The sequence below is a fragment of the Nelumbo lutea genome, chromosome 2 (assembly GCF_056320005.1).
Source record: "Nelumbo lutea isolate HS-2025 chromosome 2, American lotus-T2T, whole genome shotgun sequence".
NCBI classification, from domain to species: Eukaryota; Viridiplantae; Streptophyta; class Magnoliopsida; order Proteales; family Nelumbonaceae; genus Nelumbo; species Nelumbo lutea.
The window spans coordinates 110,411,822-110,430,264 of NC_142685.1; the positions used below are offsets into that span (position 1 = coordinate 110,411,822).

An 18,443-nucleotide genomic window follows, 5' to 3' on the forward strand; every position below is an offset into this window, starting at 1 on the left:
AGGCTGAAGTTGCTTAACGTTTGTTCAATTCCTTTGCAGTAAAAGCTCCACTCCTTGTAACTTGATCATTTCCACAAACAAATACCAAATCATCGTAGTTATCAATTTTTTCCTATGATATTGTCTCGCCTCCGGATGAGACTATGAAAAAAGAAGGCAATTCATCAAATTAGACAATGATAACAAAAGAAACATAATCTAAGCATTATATAAAATAACATACCTCAACATAAGAATTCCAAACCTCAGGTTCAACATCTAGTGTCTGTGTTTGATCATTCCAACTAAAGCCACTTTGATTAAGAATAGATTTTAATGTGGCAATTTTTTTTTATAGTCTTCAAGCGATTCTTAATATGATCAACATGACAATCAACCCCAAATTTAGAACCAATTGCTCTATTTGCATCTTTATAAGTAGGGCCCTTGAAACTCTTATCAACCTTGTTCTCAAGATGTACTTGTTGGAAAAGTGCCTCAATTAGACAATTGTCCATTTCTAGGGTCCAAGTCATGTTAGGCTTATGACTTCTTGATTCCAGTCCTTCAATATCTAAGATATAGCAAGCACATAATAAACATGTAATAAACCTAATATAATAGAAATTAGGTAAAAAAAAAAACAACATAAAGCAATGATTTTCTAACAAATGCAAACAAAGACAATGTGACAATAGTCATTGTTTACATAATATCATTTTCAAATAAAAAAAATCACAAAATTCAAATTAGCGCCTTCTTCGAGAGTGTTGTAATTGGTAATATTCCCACATTTTTGTTATTATTTCTTTTCTTAAGTGAGTTATTTGTCTCATTGCCTCATTCCTACTTAAACGATGTGAATGTCTTCTTAGTTGTCTCTCATCATCTTTTTCCTCGGGTTCAACACCATCTTCATTACCTTACTCTGATACTCTATTTCCTGCTTCTTGATCGTATTGCTTCATAATGAAGTCATATGGATTCACAAAGCGTGTGCAATCACATTTGTATATATATATATATATATATATATATAAATAAAAGAGAGAGAGAGAGAGAGAGAGAGAGAGAGAGAGAGAGAGAGAGAGAGAGAGAGGGAGAGAATAATAATAATAATAAATTAATAATTGTTTTGATTCTTATTTTTTGTATATAAAATAAAATAATTTTATATCAATAATTTTTTATAGATGTGTGTCTTTTATATAGATTAGTTTTTTTTTTTTTTTTTTTTGAAAAGCCCTATGCATATGCACTTGGCCATATGTACCATTTAGGGGGCATTTTTGTTTTGGATTTTGAGAGGGGAGGGGACTAAGAAACCCATGTTCTTTTTTCAGATTTATGTGGGGACGAGGAAAAGTTTATTATGCTAGGTATCACTTGCCTAGGTAATTGATACCTACCTCCTAGGTGGGGTAAATAACTTTTCCCCCTGAGTTGAAAGTTGACAATACTTGAATGGGACAAAAATGCACTTTTAATAATGGATTTTTATGGTTAAAATGGTCTTTGCCTTATTTACATGGGTAAATGCACTTATCCGGGTAAGTCTTTTTTGGGTAAATGCACTTACTTGAAAAACACTTACCTAGGTAAATGCACTTATCTGGATAAATAGCTTTCGAAAAGCAAACAGGGCCTTAAGAGTATGATATAAAATGCACCATTTAAACTAAAATGTACATCATATTTTTTTAATATTCAATTGTATATCATATAAAGTCAATTAAATATCTTTTTCAATGTATTTTTTGGCTTAAAAGTTGAAATGTTAAATATTAATGGTGACACATCATTATGATTGCATGTTTGCTCATTAGAGAAGTGTGCAAAGTCCAATCACACATCCGTGAACATGGCTACAATGGATCAATGCTTATGCAAAATTGCCTGCCAAACTGATGTGTCTTTCATAAGCCGCTTGGAACCTTTTAGAAGACATCAGACCAAATGAACTTCACAGTTCACACTAAAGGCTCGCCAATGCAAAAGATGACCCTACACTACTATTTCCTTTGGCAAAGCTGAACTAATAATGACAAACCAAAAATTATCAAACACTATGGCTTCGGAGTTGAAATCAGCCCCTCACAAGATAGTTTTCGACAACGTCCCACAGCACATTCCCGCCGTGTAGTGGGAACATCTCCCGATGATGCCTCACCATTTTTGGTACTATCATCGGGAGATGTTCTCAACAGACAGTGGGAATGTGCTGTAGAATGTTGTGGAAAACTATCTTATAGGGGGCTGATTTGAACTCATGACCCGTACGTGGGGGTATATGGGTAATTGATGCAACTAGAATTGGAGTCAGGATCTTTCCCTCTGTGCTTCACATCAACCTCATAGAATGTCTTTTTAGCACTTGGGGAACATCTACCGTGTTTGTACTTATTATTCATGGAGAGATGTGGTGGGGTGTTGGTGTATAGATCGGTGTGAGACACTCTGTGAGGACTGAGGAGCAGATCCCAATTCCTAGAGTTGACCGTCAATCAAAGGCTAACACGTGGCATTGAGATAAAGGGCATAATGGTCAAGTTGCCACACCTTAGAGTGTGACATCATACCCTCACCAGGCTCGGAAAGTGTGTGGCACTCCCTTTGATAAATTTGAGTTTAGCTTGAAAGTTCAAACAATCAATCGAACTTGTAAGTTTGAAACCGAGATATTGCACGTGAGCCTAAAATGGACATATTAACCTTGCTTTTTCACATTGGAAATAAACAATAAATATCAATTATTCTAATACAAAATCCTATAAAAATTGAACTAAAAAATTCCCTGGTAATTTTCATTAAAAATGAAAATAAAATAACAATAACTATTAGCACAAAACTTGTATAATATTGTCATGCCTTCATGTGCATATTAAGTCAATAACTCGTCATAATTTAAATCACCTACAATCAACATAAATTTCATTAAATTAAGCTAAAAATACTTCATAACTTGAACAAAATATATAAACACAAAACCCAACTTCAAAGTACAATCCATTGTTCAAGCCAACTTAAACTCATCGTAACATATTCTTATATTTCACATTTTTTTTTTCATATATATCAAGTTAGGCTTGTGAGCTTTCATGTTGACTATTTTATTGGTTGAATTCGAGTTTGAAAAATTAAATGACCTTATCCTAAGATCCAAATTTAATTAGTATTGAACTTAATCAAATTTGATCCTGAATAAAGCCTGATTCCAGTTGGAATAAGGTTTAATTAGTTATGATTGTAATGTCAAATATATAAGATTGTGGGTCTTGGAGTCCAATCTGGATTGGCCTGGGCCAGTAGCCCAGTATTGGGATGGAATGTTGGGCATTCTCAGTTAAGCCTACAACTTTGACCGGGTTAGTCCAAACCCAACTTGAAAAATGTCGGATTGGGGTTGAAATTTGAATTAATCAGGGATATGATTAAAAAGTATAAACCTGACATAACTTCAGATTTGGTGGTGAGGCTTGATCAACCCAATCCAACCTAACCGAGCTTCGGTTCATATTGTTTTTTTTTTTTAAGACTGAGATTCAAATTCGTGAACATAAATATCAGGGTAAATTGCAAATAGTCATCAGTACTTTGGGGTTGTAACACTTAACCCCCTTAACTTTGATATGCAACAAAGAGCCCACCTTGCCCCGACTAGTTATCAGAATTATCGTTCAAAGAAAAATCATTAAATTACCCATTTTGAGATTCCACGGGCTTAGTTTAGGAGTATAAAATACAAATAGAGGGCAAAACTTTATATTTCGTATGCATTTATACTGTACATGTTCGTACTTATGTCTCAATTTAGAAAGAGTACAAATATAAATATGTCCAGTGTAAATGCATATAAAGTACTATAAAATATAAGGTATTGCACTCTATATATTTGCATTTGTACTCCTTCTAAACAGAGTCTAAATAGTATAAATACAAATATATACGTAATACCAGGTTTTGTACTCTATATATTTGTGTTTGTACTCCTTCCAAACTGAGTCTGTGCTATTTCCAAACCGAGCAATGGGAAAAATAACAGAAGGACAAAGGCAACACTATGAATTAATGCTCAGTTTGAAAGGAGTACAAATGCAAATATTAGAGTGTAAAACCTTATATTTTATATGTATTTGCACTGTTTGCAATCTTTCCAAATTAAGCCTAAAATGTTTTCCGCTGCTTGGCAAAATATGCCAACCCACATATCTTCCGGGTGATATTCCCAATAAAAGGCCTTAAAGGCTGTTCGAACAGACCTTATACTGGTTGAAGCCAAGTTACGTACCCTGATAATCACAAGGTGATAAAATGAAATGGTTAGTGAAGGATGAAGAGAAGAGTCCTGATCTCCTGTTCATACAAACTTTGCCCACGTCTATCCACATGACATCGCAGTCACACATGGAGAGTGTGTTGTGGGTAGACGTGGACAAGATATTATGGGTAGGAGATCCGGAGTCTGAAGAGAAGGTGGAGATGATTAGATGAAAGCTCATGGGCCGTCTGGGCTGTCTAGACTCCAAATTGGGCTTGAGCTTCTCAGTAACGGCCTACTAGGCCCAACTGAATTTTCACGGCCCAAACCAATCATGTCAACTTAGTCTGTTCCGAGTTTCCGACAGCGATTGTTACCTCCGGAGGTTATATGACTCCCATCCGACAAAAATATTTCTTTCTTCCGAAGCCAAAGGGAAAACAAATAATAAAGGTAAAATGATAGGCGGAGGTTAGTCGCACGAATGCAGACGGGAATGTGTGTTCCCACCATGCTTTGAGGATCCGGCAAAGTCAAGTACGGCGGCGATTCCGCGAAGCCGTCGCCGGTCTACATTTATTTGCATTTCCAAGACACGTGGAATGCTGGTTTATATTTGGAAACTTATCAGAATTAGCTACCCAATTTGCCCATTTATTTGTTTTAATTTTCACATTTCCCTCAAACTAAATGTATCCGAATGATACGAGACTTAAGTAAGTAACCCTAGTACCCTAATTGGGACCGGCCTTATACAAGGTTACTTTCGATATTACAAATATGAATGAGGGGTAAAAGTGACATTTTAATCACGGACATTTTTCCGCTTGACTCTGCCTGTTTTTATTTTCCTCTGCAATTCGTTGGTTTCTGTATCTGCCATTCTCGGGGAGGTTGTTCGCTGCTTTTGCTTTTTCTCTCTGCAATTCGTTCGCGGGCTCTCCTTTGTTGGTTTATTGTACGTTTCGTTATATTCTAAAATTTCATTTATCGAAGAAGATTTCTTTTTCTGGCATTTTGGTCATGTTTAACCGCATTGATTATGGAAACTGGATTCATTTTCGTTATTTTCTGCACTCTTCTTATGCTAGAATCAAGGTTGCTTTCTATGAAACCCTAACTTTAATTTTCAACTACTCTGCGTAGTCTGATTTTCCTTATTATTGAATAGAACCCTGTCTCGTTCTCCGTTGCTACTCTACTCTTTTGAAGTTTCTTCTTCGTTTTTATATTTTGGAGATCTTTAATGTTCTAAAAGAGGAGCTTGCTCCGTTTGCGTAGGGAATTGTTCTCAGCAATGGTTTTCCTCCGAAGCGTTTCTGCTCTTTCAAGGCTCCGATCTCGTCTCGTAAGTACTGTCACGTGGATGTCGAAATGCTGTTTTCTTTGATTCGTTACGGCGTTTCTTATTAACCTTTTTAATCTTGAGCCGCTTATGTAGTTAGAGCAGTGCATATCAAGAGTTGATCATTAAATACTGCGATGCTGGCCTTTCTTCTATTTTCCGAATTTGCCATGCTTGTTTATTTACTAATTGAAGTTACTGTTACAGGTTCAACAATCTGGTCTCAATGGTTCTGTTAGATGGCTGCAAAGTTCTTCAGAGACCGTAAGATTCGATCTATCTCTATAGACCTTGTTGTACATGGGTGCATTTTTGGTTCAAAAAACGAAGAAAGCACAAGCTTCATTGATTTAAGTTGATTTATCAACGTTGTTCTCCTTTTTTTTTTTATATATCAAAGAATGGAATTTTTGGACCATTCGTTATGGATTTCTTATAAGCACAAGTTGACTTTTGGAGAAATGATTGCTGTCATTTCATATTCTGGTGGTTAAATTGGGATTCAACTGCCTCAAATTGGATGATATGTCCTTGCATCCATGGACTTTGTCAATTTATTTTACTTTTCTTACTTAGTTTGTATCAAGCAATAGCAGGACCATTAGGTGTTAAAATTGTCATTATAGTGAAGTGTCTCTTACCTGTAAAAAAACAAAAGTAAAAAAGAACAAAACGTGTCTCCTAGTTGAAATGGTTGCTATCTTACTAACCACTATTCCCCGTTCCTGCTCAAAGAAAATAAGGAAAAAAGAGAAGGAAAATGAAATGAAAGACATTTGTGAAATCATGGTTCCATCAATTTCAGCCCTTACCATGCAACAAAAGAAGCTTCACTGTCTTGATGATTCCTTGAACCATTTCTTAAATTGATTCCTCTTTGAAAATGTGAAATGCTACTTAGGAAATACTTCAGGAGATGGCATAATTATAAATTGAGTAATTGATAGAAACATTGAATATGAAATAAATTTCTTTAGTTTGCATGGGTGTAGGATTCAGTGTACTCTCATTGTTTTGCTATTATTTTCATGGTAACCGCGATAATTCACAGAAAGAAGCCATGCATTTATAGTTTAAAGGTTGATACTTTCAGCTGGTCAATAACTACAAGGATGTAAATTTTCAGCACGTATAGGTTATCAACGACTCCCCCTTCCCCCCACCCCCATTTCTTCTATTAACTTTGAAGCTTATCTTGGAAAGTTGCAATATACTAGTTTTTCATTTGCGTTCTCTATAGGTGATCAATGAGCCCCCACCCCATGTTTCTTCTATTAATGTTGAAGCTTACCCGGAAAAGTTGCTAAAGACCAGTATTTCTAGTTGTTTGTTTGTCTTCTGTATTCCTATTTTAGTTTTCTTATTTCTTTTTTTTTAACTGAATTTGATCATAAAATTTGTTCTTTATCATGTAGGATCTTCATTCTCAATTGAAGGAATTGATTCCAGAACAGCAGGTTTGTTAGTTCTTCTATGTATCTAACTCATCTTATATACTTCTATGTATTGTACTTTTCATGACAAAAAAATAAAAAAAAAGTTTTGTTTTCAAGAGGTGTGTCTTGAAGTTCTTGTTTTGAATCATGAACTTGGATGATTTTGGTATCATACATAACCTATATTGTTTTTCCATATAACATGATGCAGTTTTACAATTATTAAATATAAATATAGTGCACCACGTTCATTTTTTTTTTCTTCTGGAAGATAATTGAAATTATATTTAAATGCAATTGTCCAACATGATAACTATTATGTTTTGTTATTTGTTCTCCTAGAACCGTTCTCATTCTCCCTTAAAATGTTTAAGACTTTTCCTAGTTAAACATGGAGTCTTTTAGGGTATTAAATGGTAATATGTATATTGCAACATTTAAGGGATTCTCATAATGTTTGTGCTGATTAGTTAAATGCTTTCAAGATCCGAAATTTAATTTATTTTTCTAGAGTTTCATTAGCTCTATTTTTATTCCATTTCAGGAGCGACTGAAAAAGCTGAAAGCAGAATGTGGGAAGGTTCAGCTTGGGAACATTACAGTTGACATGGTAAAAATACTTATGTTGGTTTTATTGTATCTTCTCAGTAGTGGCTATTGGGAAGAAAAATGTTACAAGTGCAGCTTCTTTGTTTTCACATTTTTTTTAAATAAGTTTGTGTTGTAAATCTTAGAGAACCATATATTTGTTTATGTGTCTTCAACTTAAATTATCTGCCTCTTGTAATTTGGTAGGTAATTGGTGGAATGAGAGGAATGACAGGAATGCTTTGGGAAACCTCTTTACTTGACCCAGATGAGGTATACTTTTTATTTAGCTATTCATAAAGTTGTTTTTGGGTTACTACTGGAAATGGGATTTTTTGATATATTATTTTGCTGTATTTGGTTTTACTTTTCTACTTTAGGTTGGAAAATTGAATTTTCTTTCTTGGGTTTTAGGGAATTCGCTTTAGGGGTCTATCTATTCCTGAATGCCAGAAATTATTACCAGCTGCAAATCCTGGGGGAGAGCCTTTGCCTGAGGGCCTCCTGTGGCTTCTTCTAACTGGGAAGGTAATCTTTGTATGATTTCCTGTCTCTTCTGTCATCTTTAAAAGGATATTTATTCCAATAATACTCTGTTCAGTTTTATCATGGAGATTTTCTTGGCAAAGAGATCTATTGGTTGGATGATTATAACGTTCCAATCTACAAGCTTACTTGTTTCAGTTACTATATTACTTCTTGTGATCCAGTTTGCAAATATTTATTCCAATAATACTCTGTTCAGTTTTATCATGGAGATTTTCTTGGCAAAGAGATCTATTGGTTGGATGATTATAACGTTCCAATCTACAAGCTTACTTGTTTCAGTTACTATATTACTCCTTGTGATCCAGTTTGCAAACAAGCATGATAAATAGAATGACAAGGATTGGGAACTTAGGTCAAATTTTGCCATGAGAGATTTTGTGGGTTAGATAAAAGCTCCAAATTTCTGCTACGTGTTTTTTTTTCCTGATAAGTGAATAGAATTTTATTAATAGTCAAAGATATAGAGAAGACAAAATATATATAACCGGTACAAGCTTCCAAATCATCCAAATCAATGCAGTGTGAAGGCTTCTCCACATGGTCCTTCCCAAGCTAACAGTTTCTTCAAAATCTGAATCTTGCAGATCCGTCTCCTCCTCGAGGAATAACAGTTCAGTGTTTAAACTGCCCTCTTCCAATATATCTCTTGGCTTTTGGAGATCGATACTTCCCAAGCTAACAGTTTCTTCAAAATCTGAACCGGAAACAGCAAAATCTTCATCGTTTGTCAATCTTTCCGAATCAGAGTTGAAGACCTCACTACTCTTCACACTCCTGGGATTACGGCGATCCTGTTCCTTAATCGGCAACTTCTTCGAGGGTCTCCACTGTAACGAGCTGGAGACCTTCGCTGAACTATCTTCTTCACCTAAGTAAGCACTGTCTTCAACAAGGTCTAAATCCCGCCGTTTTCTGCTTCTGTTATTCTGCCTATCCAAGGGTAAATGGTTTTCCTTCTCGGTCGGAAGCCATTGTAGCGACGAAGTGGCCGAACCTGCAGCTGGTGCGCGGAAATGAGAGGAGGGGCTAAAAGGAGAAGAAAATAGATGGTTTTTACCATCTATTTGGAGGCTCCCCCTTCCCAAGCGCGTGTGACTTAAGTGAGTCACGTGCCCTCTTTAAGTGAGGCTTGATCTGGGCCGACTTAAGAGGACACGGCCCACTCTTGGTTTTTTTAACAGGCCCAACACATTTTTGAGGCCCACGTGTGCTAACTGGCACGTGAGGCTCAAGTTCACTCTTTTTTGGTTCGGCCTGGTCTGAAACTTTTAATCTTCCTTCATAACTTAAATTCAAAATCTCCCTCTTACCTCCTTTAACTATCTTGCATAAGAAATACTGCACTCCTTACTGATAGCTTGCACTCCACGTCTTTGACCACCCATCTGCCCCTTCTCTTTTAAAGTCTCCAGTTTTTGCTTACCCAAATCGGTGAAAGACTGATCAACCTTTGAGATTACCACTCTCCTTGTTCCACGTAGGGCCTCTTCTTCTACCTTCTCATCCCCTTCCTTGTGAGCCTCCCTCCATAGTGCAGCTTCTATGGAGGCGGCCAACCAAACTGAGTAGAAGCAACCTTCCACGTTTATCTCCAGTTTTCTGGGAATATCTTATGGTTTCACTCCGTTTAAAAGGAGAGCTGCCGATCGAAGGTCCCCCCAAAAAGCTCTGGCAAGCTTACCACCACATAATAGTGCAATGGATGCGGCCACTTCTTGTTTCCACAAATGATCAACCTTTACCCCCACCAATCTTCTTCCCCGTCTTGAGATCCTGAAAAACACAGGTGGAAGGAAAGAAGGTAACGGAACAGTTAAGAGCTTTGGTTATTTTACTTAACTGACATAAGATTACTAAATTACCCTTATTCGGCTCACTCTAACACTCCCCCTCAAGCTGGAGAATATATGTCATATAATCCCAGCTTGTTACATAGATGATTCACTTTCCCTGAGTTTAGAGCTTTTGTAAACAAATCTGCCCATTGATCATTCGAGCCCACATGTTCTGTGTTTATCTCTCCAGCAAGGACCTTCTCCCTCACAAAGTGGCAATCAACCTCTATGTGCTTTGTTCTCTCATGAAATACATGATTGGATGAGATATGGAGTGCAGCTTGGTTGTCACAATACAGTCTCATAGGTTTATCCATGTGAAACCCAATTTCTTGTAGAAGATTCCTCAACCACACTAACTCGCAGGTAGTATGTGCCATGGCCCTATACTCAGCTTCAACACTACTTCTGGCCACAACCGTCTGCTTTTTACTCTTCCACGTCACAAGATTTCCTCCAAGAAATGTACAATAGCCCATAGTAGATCTTCTATCATTCACTGAGCCTGCCCAGTCTGCATCTGTATACCCCACTATTTCAAGTTTTCCTCCTGGTTTATACAATAGTCCACGGCCTGGAGCTCCTTTCAGATACCTCACAATTCTAAGAATTGCATCCCAGTGAGGTATACGAGGGTCCTGCATGAATTGGCTCACCACACTGACTGCAAAGGATATGTCGGGTCTCGTGATAGTTAGATAGTTCAGCTTCCCCACTAGTCGTCTATACCTTCCAGGATCTTCAAATACTTCTCCTGTATCACTGCTCAACTTAACATTTGATTCCATAGGGGTCTCAGCCGGTTTTGCACCTAACAGTCCTGTTTCTTCCAATAGATCAATAACATATTTTCTTTGGCACAGATTTACACCTTGTTTTGACCTGGCAACCTCTATTCCCAAGAAATATTTCAATGTTCCAAGATCTTTTGTTTGGAAATGGTTTTGCAAAAATACCTTTAATTTTCCAATCCCCAATTTATCACTGCTAGTAATGACAATATCATCCACATAGACCACTAATAGAATCTTCCCAGCTTCTGAGTCATAGCTGAACACTGAGTGATCTACCTGGCACTGCTTCATTCCAAAACTCTTCACCACTTCACTGAACTTCCCAAACCAAGCACGTGGCGATTGTTTCAACCCATAAATTGCCTTTTTCAATCTGCATACCTTACCATCCTCCCCCTGAGCAACAAACCCAGGTGGTTGCGCCATATATACCTCCTCCACAAGATCACCATGGAGAAAGGCATTCTTGATATCAAGCTGAAACAGAGGCCAATCATACATAACTGCCAGGGAAATTAGTACACGAACATGTAGTCTACTCCATACAACTGGGGGTAACCTTTAGCAACAAGTCTGGCCTTCAGACGCTCTACACTACCATCTGGCAAGTATTTCACAGTATACACCCATTTACATCCCACAGCATGCTTACCAGGTGGGAGAGTAGTAAGTTCCCACGTTTGAGTATGTTGAAGAGCAGAAAGTTCCTCCTCCATTGCCTGCCGCCAATCAGGTGAACTGAGAGCTTCTTGGACATTGTTAGGTATGGAAATAGAGGATAAAAGAGAAACAAACTGGCGATGTGATGTAGAAAGACGAGATAATGAAACGAAATTGGAAATGGGATGGAGGGTAGAACTGCGTTTACCTTTCCGTAAGGCAATGGGTAGATCAAGGTTTGAGGGTTCAACAATCGGAGCCATGAGAGGATCCGCAGATGAGGTAGAAGCTGGAGGAGGGGCCGGTGCCGTTCGACGTGTATACACTTGCCGGATTGGTGGACGTTCGGTGGTGATCTGCATGGGATGAGGTGATGAGTCTACTCCAACAACAACATCTGGAACTGGATCACTGACAGGGAGAGGAAGAGGAAGTGTGGGTGGAGACGAGGGTGCTTCAGGACTTGAGAAGAAGGGGACTGACTCAAAAAAGGTGACATCAGGACAGACATAGCACTTCCGGGTAATGGGATTATAACACTTGTACCCTTTCTGAGTCCGTGAGTAGCCAAGGAAGACACATTTAATTGAGCGTGCATCTAGCTTGTCTATTCCAGGGCTCAGATTGTGGACAAAGCACACACAACCAAAGACACGAGGAATTAATGGGAATGGAGATAAAGTGGGAAACAAGATAGAGAAGGGGGACCGACCATGAAGAATGAAGGAGGGCATCCGATTAATGAGAAAACATGCAGTGAGCACAGCATCACTCCAAAAACGTTTAGGAACATTCATGTGGTGAAGAATAGACCGTGCAGTTTCAAGAAGCTGACGGTTCTTCCGTTCAGCTACCCCATTTTGTTGAGGGGTGTATGCACATGATGTCTGATGAATAATGCCATGCTGTTCTAAATGCTGTTGAAATGAAGTAAGAAAGTATTCACGACCATTATCTGAACGGAGAATTTTGATTGGAACACCAAATTGTGTGCGTATTTCAGCATGGAATTTTTGAAAAATAGAAAACAATTCACTTCTTTCTTTCATTAAGTAAATCCATGTCATTCTTGAACAATCATCAATAAAGGAGACAAAATACTTGTACCCATTATAAGACTCTATTTTGATTGGACCCCAAACATTTGAATAAACCAAAGAAAAAGGACTCAACATACGACTCTCAACTCTTGGACTGAAGGACACACGACGATGTTTCCCAAACTGACATGACTCACATTGCAAAATTGACAAATGACTCAATGACGGGACCACAATCTTGAGAGCCTTGAGAGATGGATGTCCTAGTCGGCAATGCCATTGTAGAGGAGTAAGCGAAGTCTGAAGAGCAATTGAAGATCCACCACCGTCAAGATAGTACAGTCCACCAGCTTCATGCCCCCCACCAATCTTCTTCCCCGTCTTGAGATCCTGAAAAACACAGGTGGAAGGAAAGAAGGTAACGGAACAGTTAAGAGCTTTGGTTATTTTACTAACAGACATAAGATTGAATGGAAACTTAGGGACATATAAAACAGATGATAAGGGCACAGGAGCCATGTCAATATTACCAACACCACATATGGGAGATGAGGACCCATTGGCAAGTGTAACAGTTTGTGATGTGGAGGTTTTAGAGAGAGAAGAGAACACACCTGGAGTCCCGGTCATATGATCTGAGGCTCCAGAGTCAATAATCCAGGGAGAGGTTTTAGATGGCATGCAAGCAATACCTGATTGGGCAAGTGTTTGAAGGAACCGTTCATACTCATCACGCGGTACGCTCACCATTTCCCTCCCAGAGGTAGATGTAGATGTGGGATGAGTTCGGTCTGCCGGTTTACTGTCACTGATATCAACCTCACCCGCTACAGCATGATTAGCCCATTTAGAGGGAGGGCCATGTAGATCATAACAGAAATTCACTGTGTGTCCCTCTCTACCACAATGAGTGCATTTCCTTGTAGAGTTATTCTTCCCTCTGCCACGGCCTCCCCCTGAGTCACGACCACCCCGACTAATCATGGAACTGCCACGGCCTCCTCGGGGAGCATGACCTCCCCCTCTTGTACTATATCCAACCCCTCGAGCTGTCACAAGTGCTGATCTATCAGACTGTGTGGAGTTCTCTGTCTGTCCCAGAGAGATTCTACGAAGCCTTGAGAATACTTCCTCAAGTGTAGGATGAGTAGAGCCCCCCAATATTTGGGCTCTAACTGGTTCATATTCCGACTTCAGCCCCACTAAAAATCTTGTAACATCTAGTTGCTCCCTTTGCTGTTGTTGAACTTTAATACCTGGAGTAAGGGGGTGATAGACATTGAGTTCATTCCTTATATTCTTCATGTTGGCATAGTACTCTTCTAGTGTTTTGGTTCCTTGTTGTAAATCAAAATACTCCTGATAAAGCTGATACACTCTTGTTGTGTTATCTTGTCCAGAATATAGCATGCTCCCATATATCCTTAGCCGTATCAAGAAACATGGAGTTGGCACTAATTTTAGGTTCCATACTATTCCACAGCCAAGTCATGATTTGAGCATCTTCTTGCTCCCAATCATCAAACCCTAGAGAGTCCTCCGATGGCTTTTCATCTCTTACATGCTTTACTTTCTTCTTTGCCTTGAGAAACACTTCCACTGGTTTGGCCCATGGAACATAGTTCTCCCCATTCAACTTAATTGAGGTCATTTGTACCCCTAGGTAGTCGGAGGAAATTACCACATTAGGTTTCTGATCATTGTAGCCATCTCCTATTGCTGCCATTGTACTCTTTCACAGTTGCCTCTAACCTTACTTCTCAGCTACAAGCTGATTGATGTTGTTCACAGTTTGATACTTCAGCACCTATTGCAGCCCCTAAACACAACAGTGGGAGCACACACTTGTTCTTCTTTACACTACTGCTGACTTCACACACCTACGACCCACATAGGCATCACAAGCACCACAACACAACAGTAGGCCCTCTTACAACCACTCAATAAAAAAAAATTGCGCATCACAAGCACCACAACACAGTCAAACTGCTACACCCAGTTCAGATTTGTTTAACACACTTAAGAGGGCATTACACGACCACAAGGAGTTTGGCAAGGTCACTGCATTCCACCTTACACCACTCGGCCACCTACAGCAGCCCTAACACCACTCAACAACTCACAGCAGCCCTACACCATTCGGCTACTGCACACACAGCCCTTTTTAGGGCAACAATGAACCTAGTTCTCTAGGTTCTAATCAGTACTAACTGATTCTTGAAGGGTTCCTACCCAGAAATACCAGCAACACAAGAGGACTAAATAACCAACCTTCCTTTGAGAGTATCAGCCAACCATTCACTGCTGAAATCACCTTCCTTGATGAAGAAAACTGTGCGCAGCAGAGAGCAACGAACTGTGATGTCTCAGACCTAGGGCGAACCAGCTCTCTCCATTAACCAACTAGAAACGAAGAGGAGGGTGTCACGAACACAGCTGAGATGCTTTGCAAGCGGAAGCAGGTCAGAAACCTTGCTCTGATACCATGTTTTGAAGCAGCTACAGTAGTTCGAACCAGTGAAGAAGGAAGAAGAAGATGAGGAAGAAGACAAGAGAAAGAGAGAACAGGAGGGTTTAGTCGAACTGATTAGTCTTCCATTCAGTCGACCCCCTTGTGTTTATTAGGTTCTAATTACACTTCCAAAGACTAAACTGCCCTCACTTAAGTGTGGGGCAGAGTACTCTAATAAAATAGCCACATAAGCAAAGTACTTAACTGACATAAGATTACTAAATTACCCTTATTCGGCTCACTCTAACACTTTTAATCTTCCTTCATAACTTAAATTCAAAATCTCCCTCTTACCTCCTTTAACTATCTTGCATAAGAAATACTGCACTCCTTACTGATAGCTTGCACTCCACGTCTTTGACCACCCATCTGCCCCTTCTCTTTTAAAGTCTCCAGTTTTTGCTTACCCAAATCGGTGAAAGACTGATCAACCTTTGAGATTATCACTCTCCTTGTTCCACGTAGGGCCTCTTCTTCTACCTTCTCATCCCCTTCCTTGTGAGCCTCCCTCCATAGTGCAGCTTCTATGGAGGCGGCCAGCCAAACTGAGTAGAAGCAACCTTCCACGTTTATCTCCAGTTTTCTGGGAATATCTTATGGTTTCACTCTGTTCAAAAGGAGAGCTGCTGATCGAAGGTCCCCCCAAAAAGCTCTGGCAAGCTTACCACCACATAATAGTGCAATGGATGCGGCTACTTCTTGTTTCCACAAATGAAAGGGCAGACCAAGAACTCGTATCACCACCCCATCCTCAGTGAAGAACTCTTTAGAGTTAGATGAAAAGTTCCACTTAGATATTGTAATCACACCATAATCAGATTGAAAACTGATAGCTGAGAGCTCTAACTTATCTTCAGTCAAATCAAGCACGACTTTACTGTTCTCAAAAGGTGTTAAAATAAACTTCCCTTTTAACTTCAACTGTAATACGAGCAGATCTGCAACTCTCCTCCAGTTGCTAACCGGATTTTTAACTCGAACCACATATTTATCTTCCCACTCTTCTCTCCTGGAATAGCCAACCAGCCTGTTTTGTCCAGAGGCTAGTAGCTCTTGGACCTGGTCTTCATCTTCATTTGAGAGTTTGATGGTTTTACCATTCTCCTTCAGTATATCCAATCGCATGTAGTAATGAAACTCTTCCAGTATTCCATTGATTTTCTTCCATCCAAGACCCTGTCTACCTTCAGGAAAGCAGACTACTTGCCTCCTTCCTTTCCCATAGAATTCAGAGAGAGCTAAGTAACCCCCTTTACAGTTTCTTCTGCATTCTACAACATACCTCTTCCCTTCTTGAGTTCTCAATTCCTTCCAGTTTCTTTGTTTACCTTTGAGGCATGCTTCATTCACATACTCCTTGAACTAGTTAATCACTTCCATACCTTGCAGCAACACTGTGGCCTTCTTTCCTTCCCTAATCTTCAAGCTTGCCCCACCTTTGTTTTTCAGCTCTTCAAGCGGAAACTCCTTGGCTTTGAACTTCAGTATTTTCCTCCACCGTCCTGCAGCCACAAACCCATCCCCTCTCATTTCCTCCTTCCTTACTTTGCAAACTGGACTTGGAGAAAGCCTATGACTTAGTGGATTGGAATTTCCTGCTGGAGATGTTGAGAAGACATGGTTTTGGGGATAAATGGTGTAAGTGGATAAGAGGTTGCTTACACTCTTGTTGTTATTCAGTGCTGGTGAATGGGATGGTTAAGGACTTTTTTCCAAGCAATAGAGGCTTAAGACAAGGGGATCCACTCTCCCCTTTCCTCTTTACACTTGTTGCTGATGTTTTTAGTAGGATGATTTCCAAAGCAGATGAGGAGGGCCAAATAAAGGGATGGAGAATAGGGAGCAGGGGCATTCCAGTAACTCACCTTCAATTTGCTGATGATATTGCTATTTTCTGTGAAGGGAATGAGTTAAGCAAAGTGGAGAACCTTAAGGTCTTAATAAGTACCTTTGAGAGGGTCTCCAACTTGAAGGTAAATCTTGATAAAAGTTGTGTGGCTGGAGTAAACTTGGAGAATAGGGAGATTGAATCCATTGCAGAATGCTTAGGTTGTAATATTTCTTCCTGGCCTTTGACATACTTAGGACTACCCTTAGGAGCCAACCCTAAAGAAAGTAATTTTTGGGCCCCTATTGTGGAGAAATTTGATAAGTGCTTGGCGGCTTGGAAAAAGAATTACATTTCAATAGGGGGTAGGCTGACCTTAATTAAGGCTACACTTGCCAACCTTCAACCTACTTCCTTTCTGTGTTCAGGATTCCTCTAAGGGAGGCTAAGAAACTGGAGACGAGAATGAGGGACTTTCTATGGGAACCGGGAGAGGTGAAAAAGGATCACATGATCAGATGGGAGATAGTTACTAAACCAAAGGAAGAAGGGGGTTTAGGGATAGGGAACATAGTGTTGAAGAATGTAGCCCTTCTAGGGAAGTGGCTATGGAGATGGCCCCGAGAGAAAAGAGAGAGAGAGAGAGAGAGAGAGAGAGAGAGAGAGAGAGAGATTATGGCATGAAGTGGTGGCAAGCAATCATGGTTGTGCAGGAAATGGTTGGGATTCTGGGATATCTCGTCGAGCTACCCTTACTACACCTTGGAAGGCTATACATGGTATTCTCCCTCGCTTCTTCAGATTCATCAGGTTTGGTGCTTGTTCTGGTAATGCTATTCTTTTCTGGGAGGATATTTGGGTGGGTACTCAACCCCTCAAAGATTGTTTCCCTTCGCTGTATTCCATTTCCCTTTACAAACATGAACCAATTGCATCTTTTCTCCCAAGCTCGTTAAACCCCTTATCTTTAAATTGGGACTTTGGATTTCGAAGAGGGTTAAGGGATGGTGAGTCGAATTGTGTTATTGTGCTAATCAACGGATTTGGGCTCCTCTTCCAAAAGGTACTTTTACTTGCTCTTCCTTTCTAAAATCCCTCAGTTCTAACCCCTCTTCCCAAGGATTCCTTGTCAAAGAAGTCTGGGCGCGACCTATTCCCCCCAAATTTGCTGTATTCTGCTGGGAAGTTTTCTATGGGAAGATCAATACTTTGGAAAACTTACAGAGAAAGTGACCCTCGCTTTGTCTTTCCCGAAATTGGTGCTCCTTGTGTAAGGCCGAGAATGAGGACTGTGTCCATTTGTTGATCTCCTGTTCTTTTGCTACAGCTATTTGGAGGTGGAGCCTTTGTCTATTTGGAGGTAGGTGGTCTCTTCCTTCTGATTTAAGCTTGTTATTCAACCCATTTGTCTTTGTTTGGCACACTAGAAGAGGTAAGGTCATGTGGAGATGTGTCAGGGCAGCCACTCTGTGGACTCTTTGGGAGGAAAGGAATGCAAGAATTTTTTTAGAGAAGGAAAGAGGGTTAGATGAAATGAAGGATTGTATCCTAACAAGAGCAATCCATTGGCTGAAAACTGTGGATATCTTTGATGACTTCTCCTTTGATGATTTGTAGAG

The 18,443-nt window shown here is 39.6% G+C and overlaps 1 protein-coding gene across 2 annotated transcripts in view; it reads left to right on the forward strand.

Annotated features, from left to right (window-relative positions):
- Positions 1-4,652: 4,652 nt before the first annotated feature.
- ATCS (Citrate synthase family protein) overlaps positions 4,653-18,443 on the forward strand; it is a 49,664-nt gene continuing 35,873 nt past the window's right edge. The window contains exons 1-7 of one of the 2 annotated variants that reach the window (XM_088971153.1): positions 4,653-5,195; positions 5,519-5,585; positions 5,790-5,846; positions 6,998-7,039; positions 7,563-7,628; positions 7,814-7,879; positions 8,021-8,134. In XM_088971153.1, the coding sequence (XP_088827279.1) occupies positions 5,535-5,585; positions 5,790-5,846; positions 6,998-7,039; positions 7,563-7,628; positions 7,814-7,879; positions 8,021-8,134 (396 nt within the window). In that variant the 5' untranslated portion in view covers positions 4,653-5,195; positions 5,519-5,534. Of the gene's footprint in view, positions 5,336-5,518; positions 5,586-5,789; positions 5,847-6,997; positions 7,040-7,562; positions 7,629-7,813; positions 7,880-8,020; positions 8,135-18,443 lie in introns of both variants that reach the window. The other variant, XM_088971152.1, reaches the window with a different exon arrangement.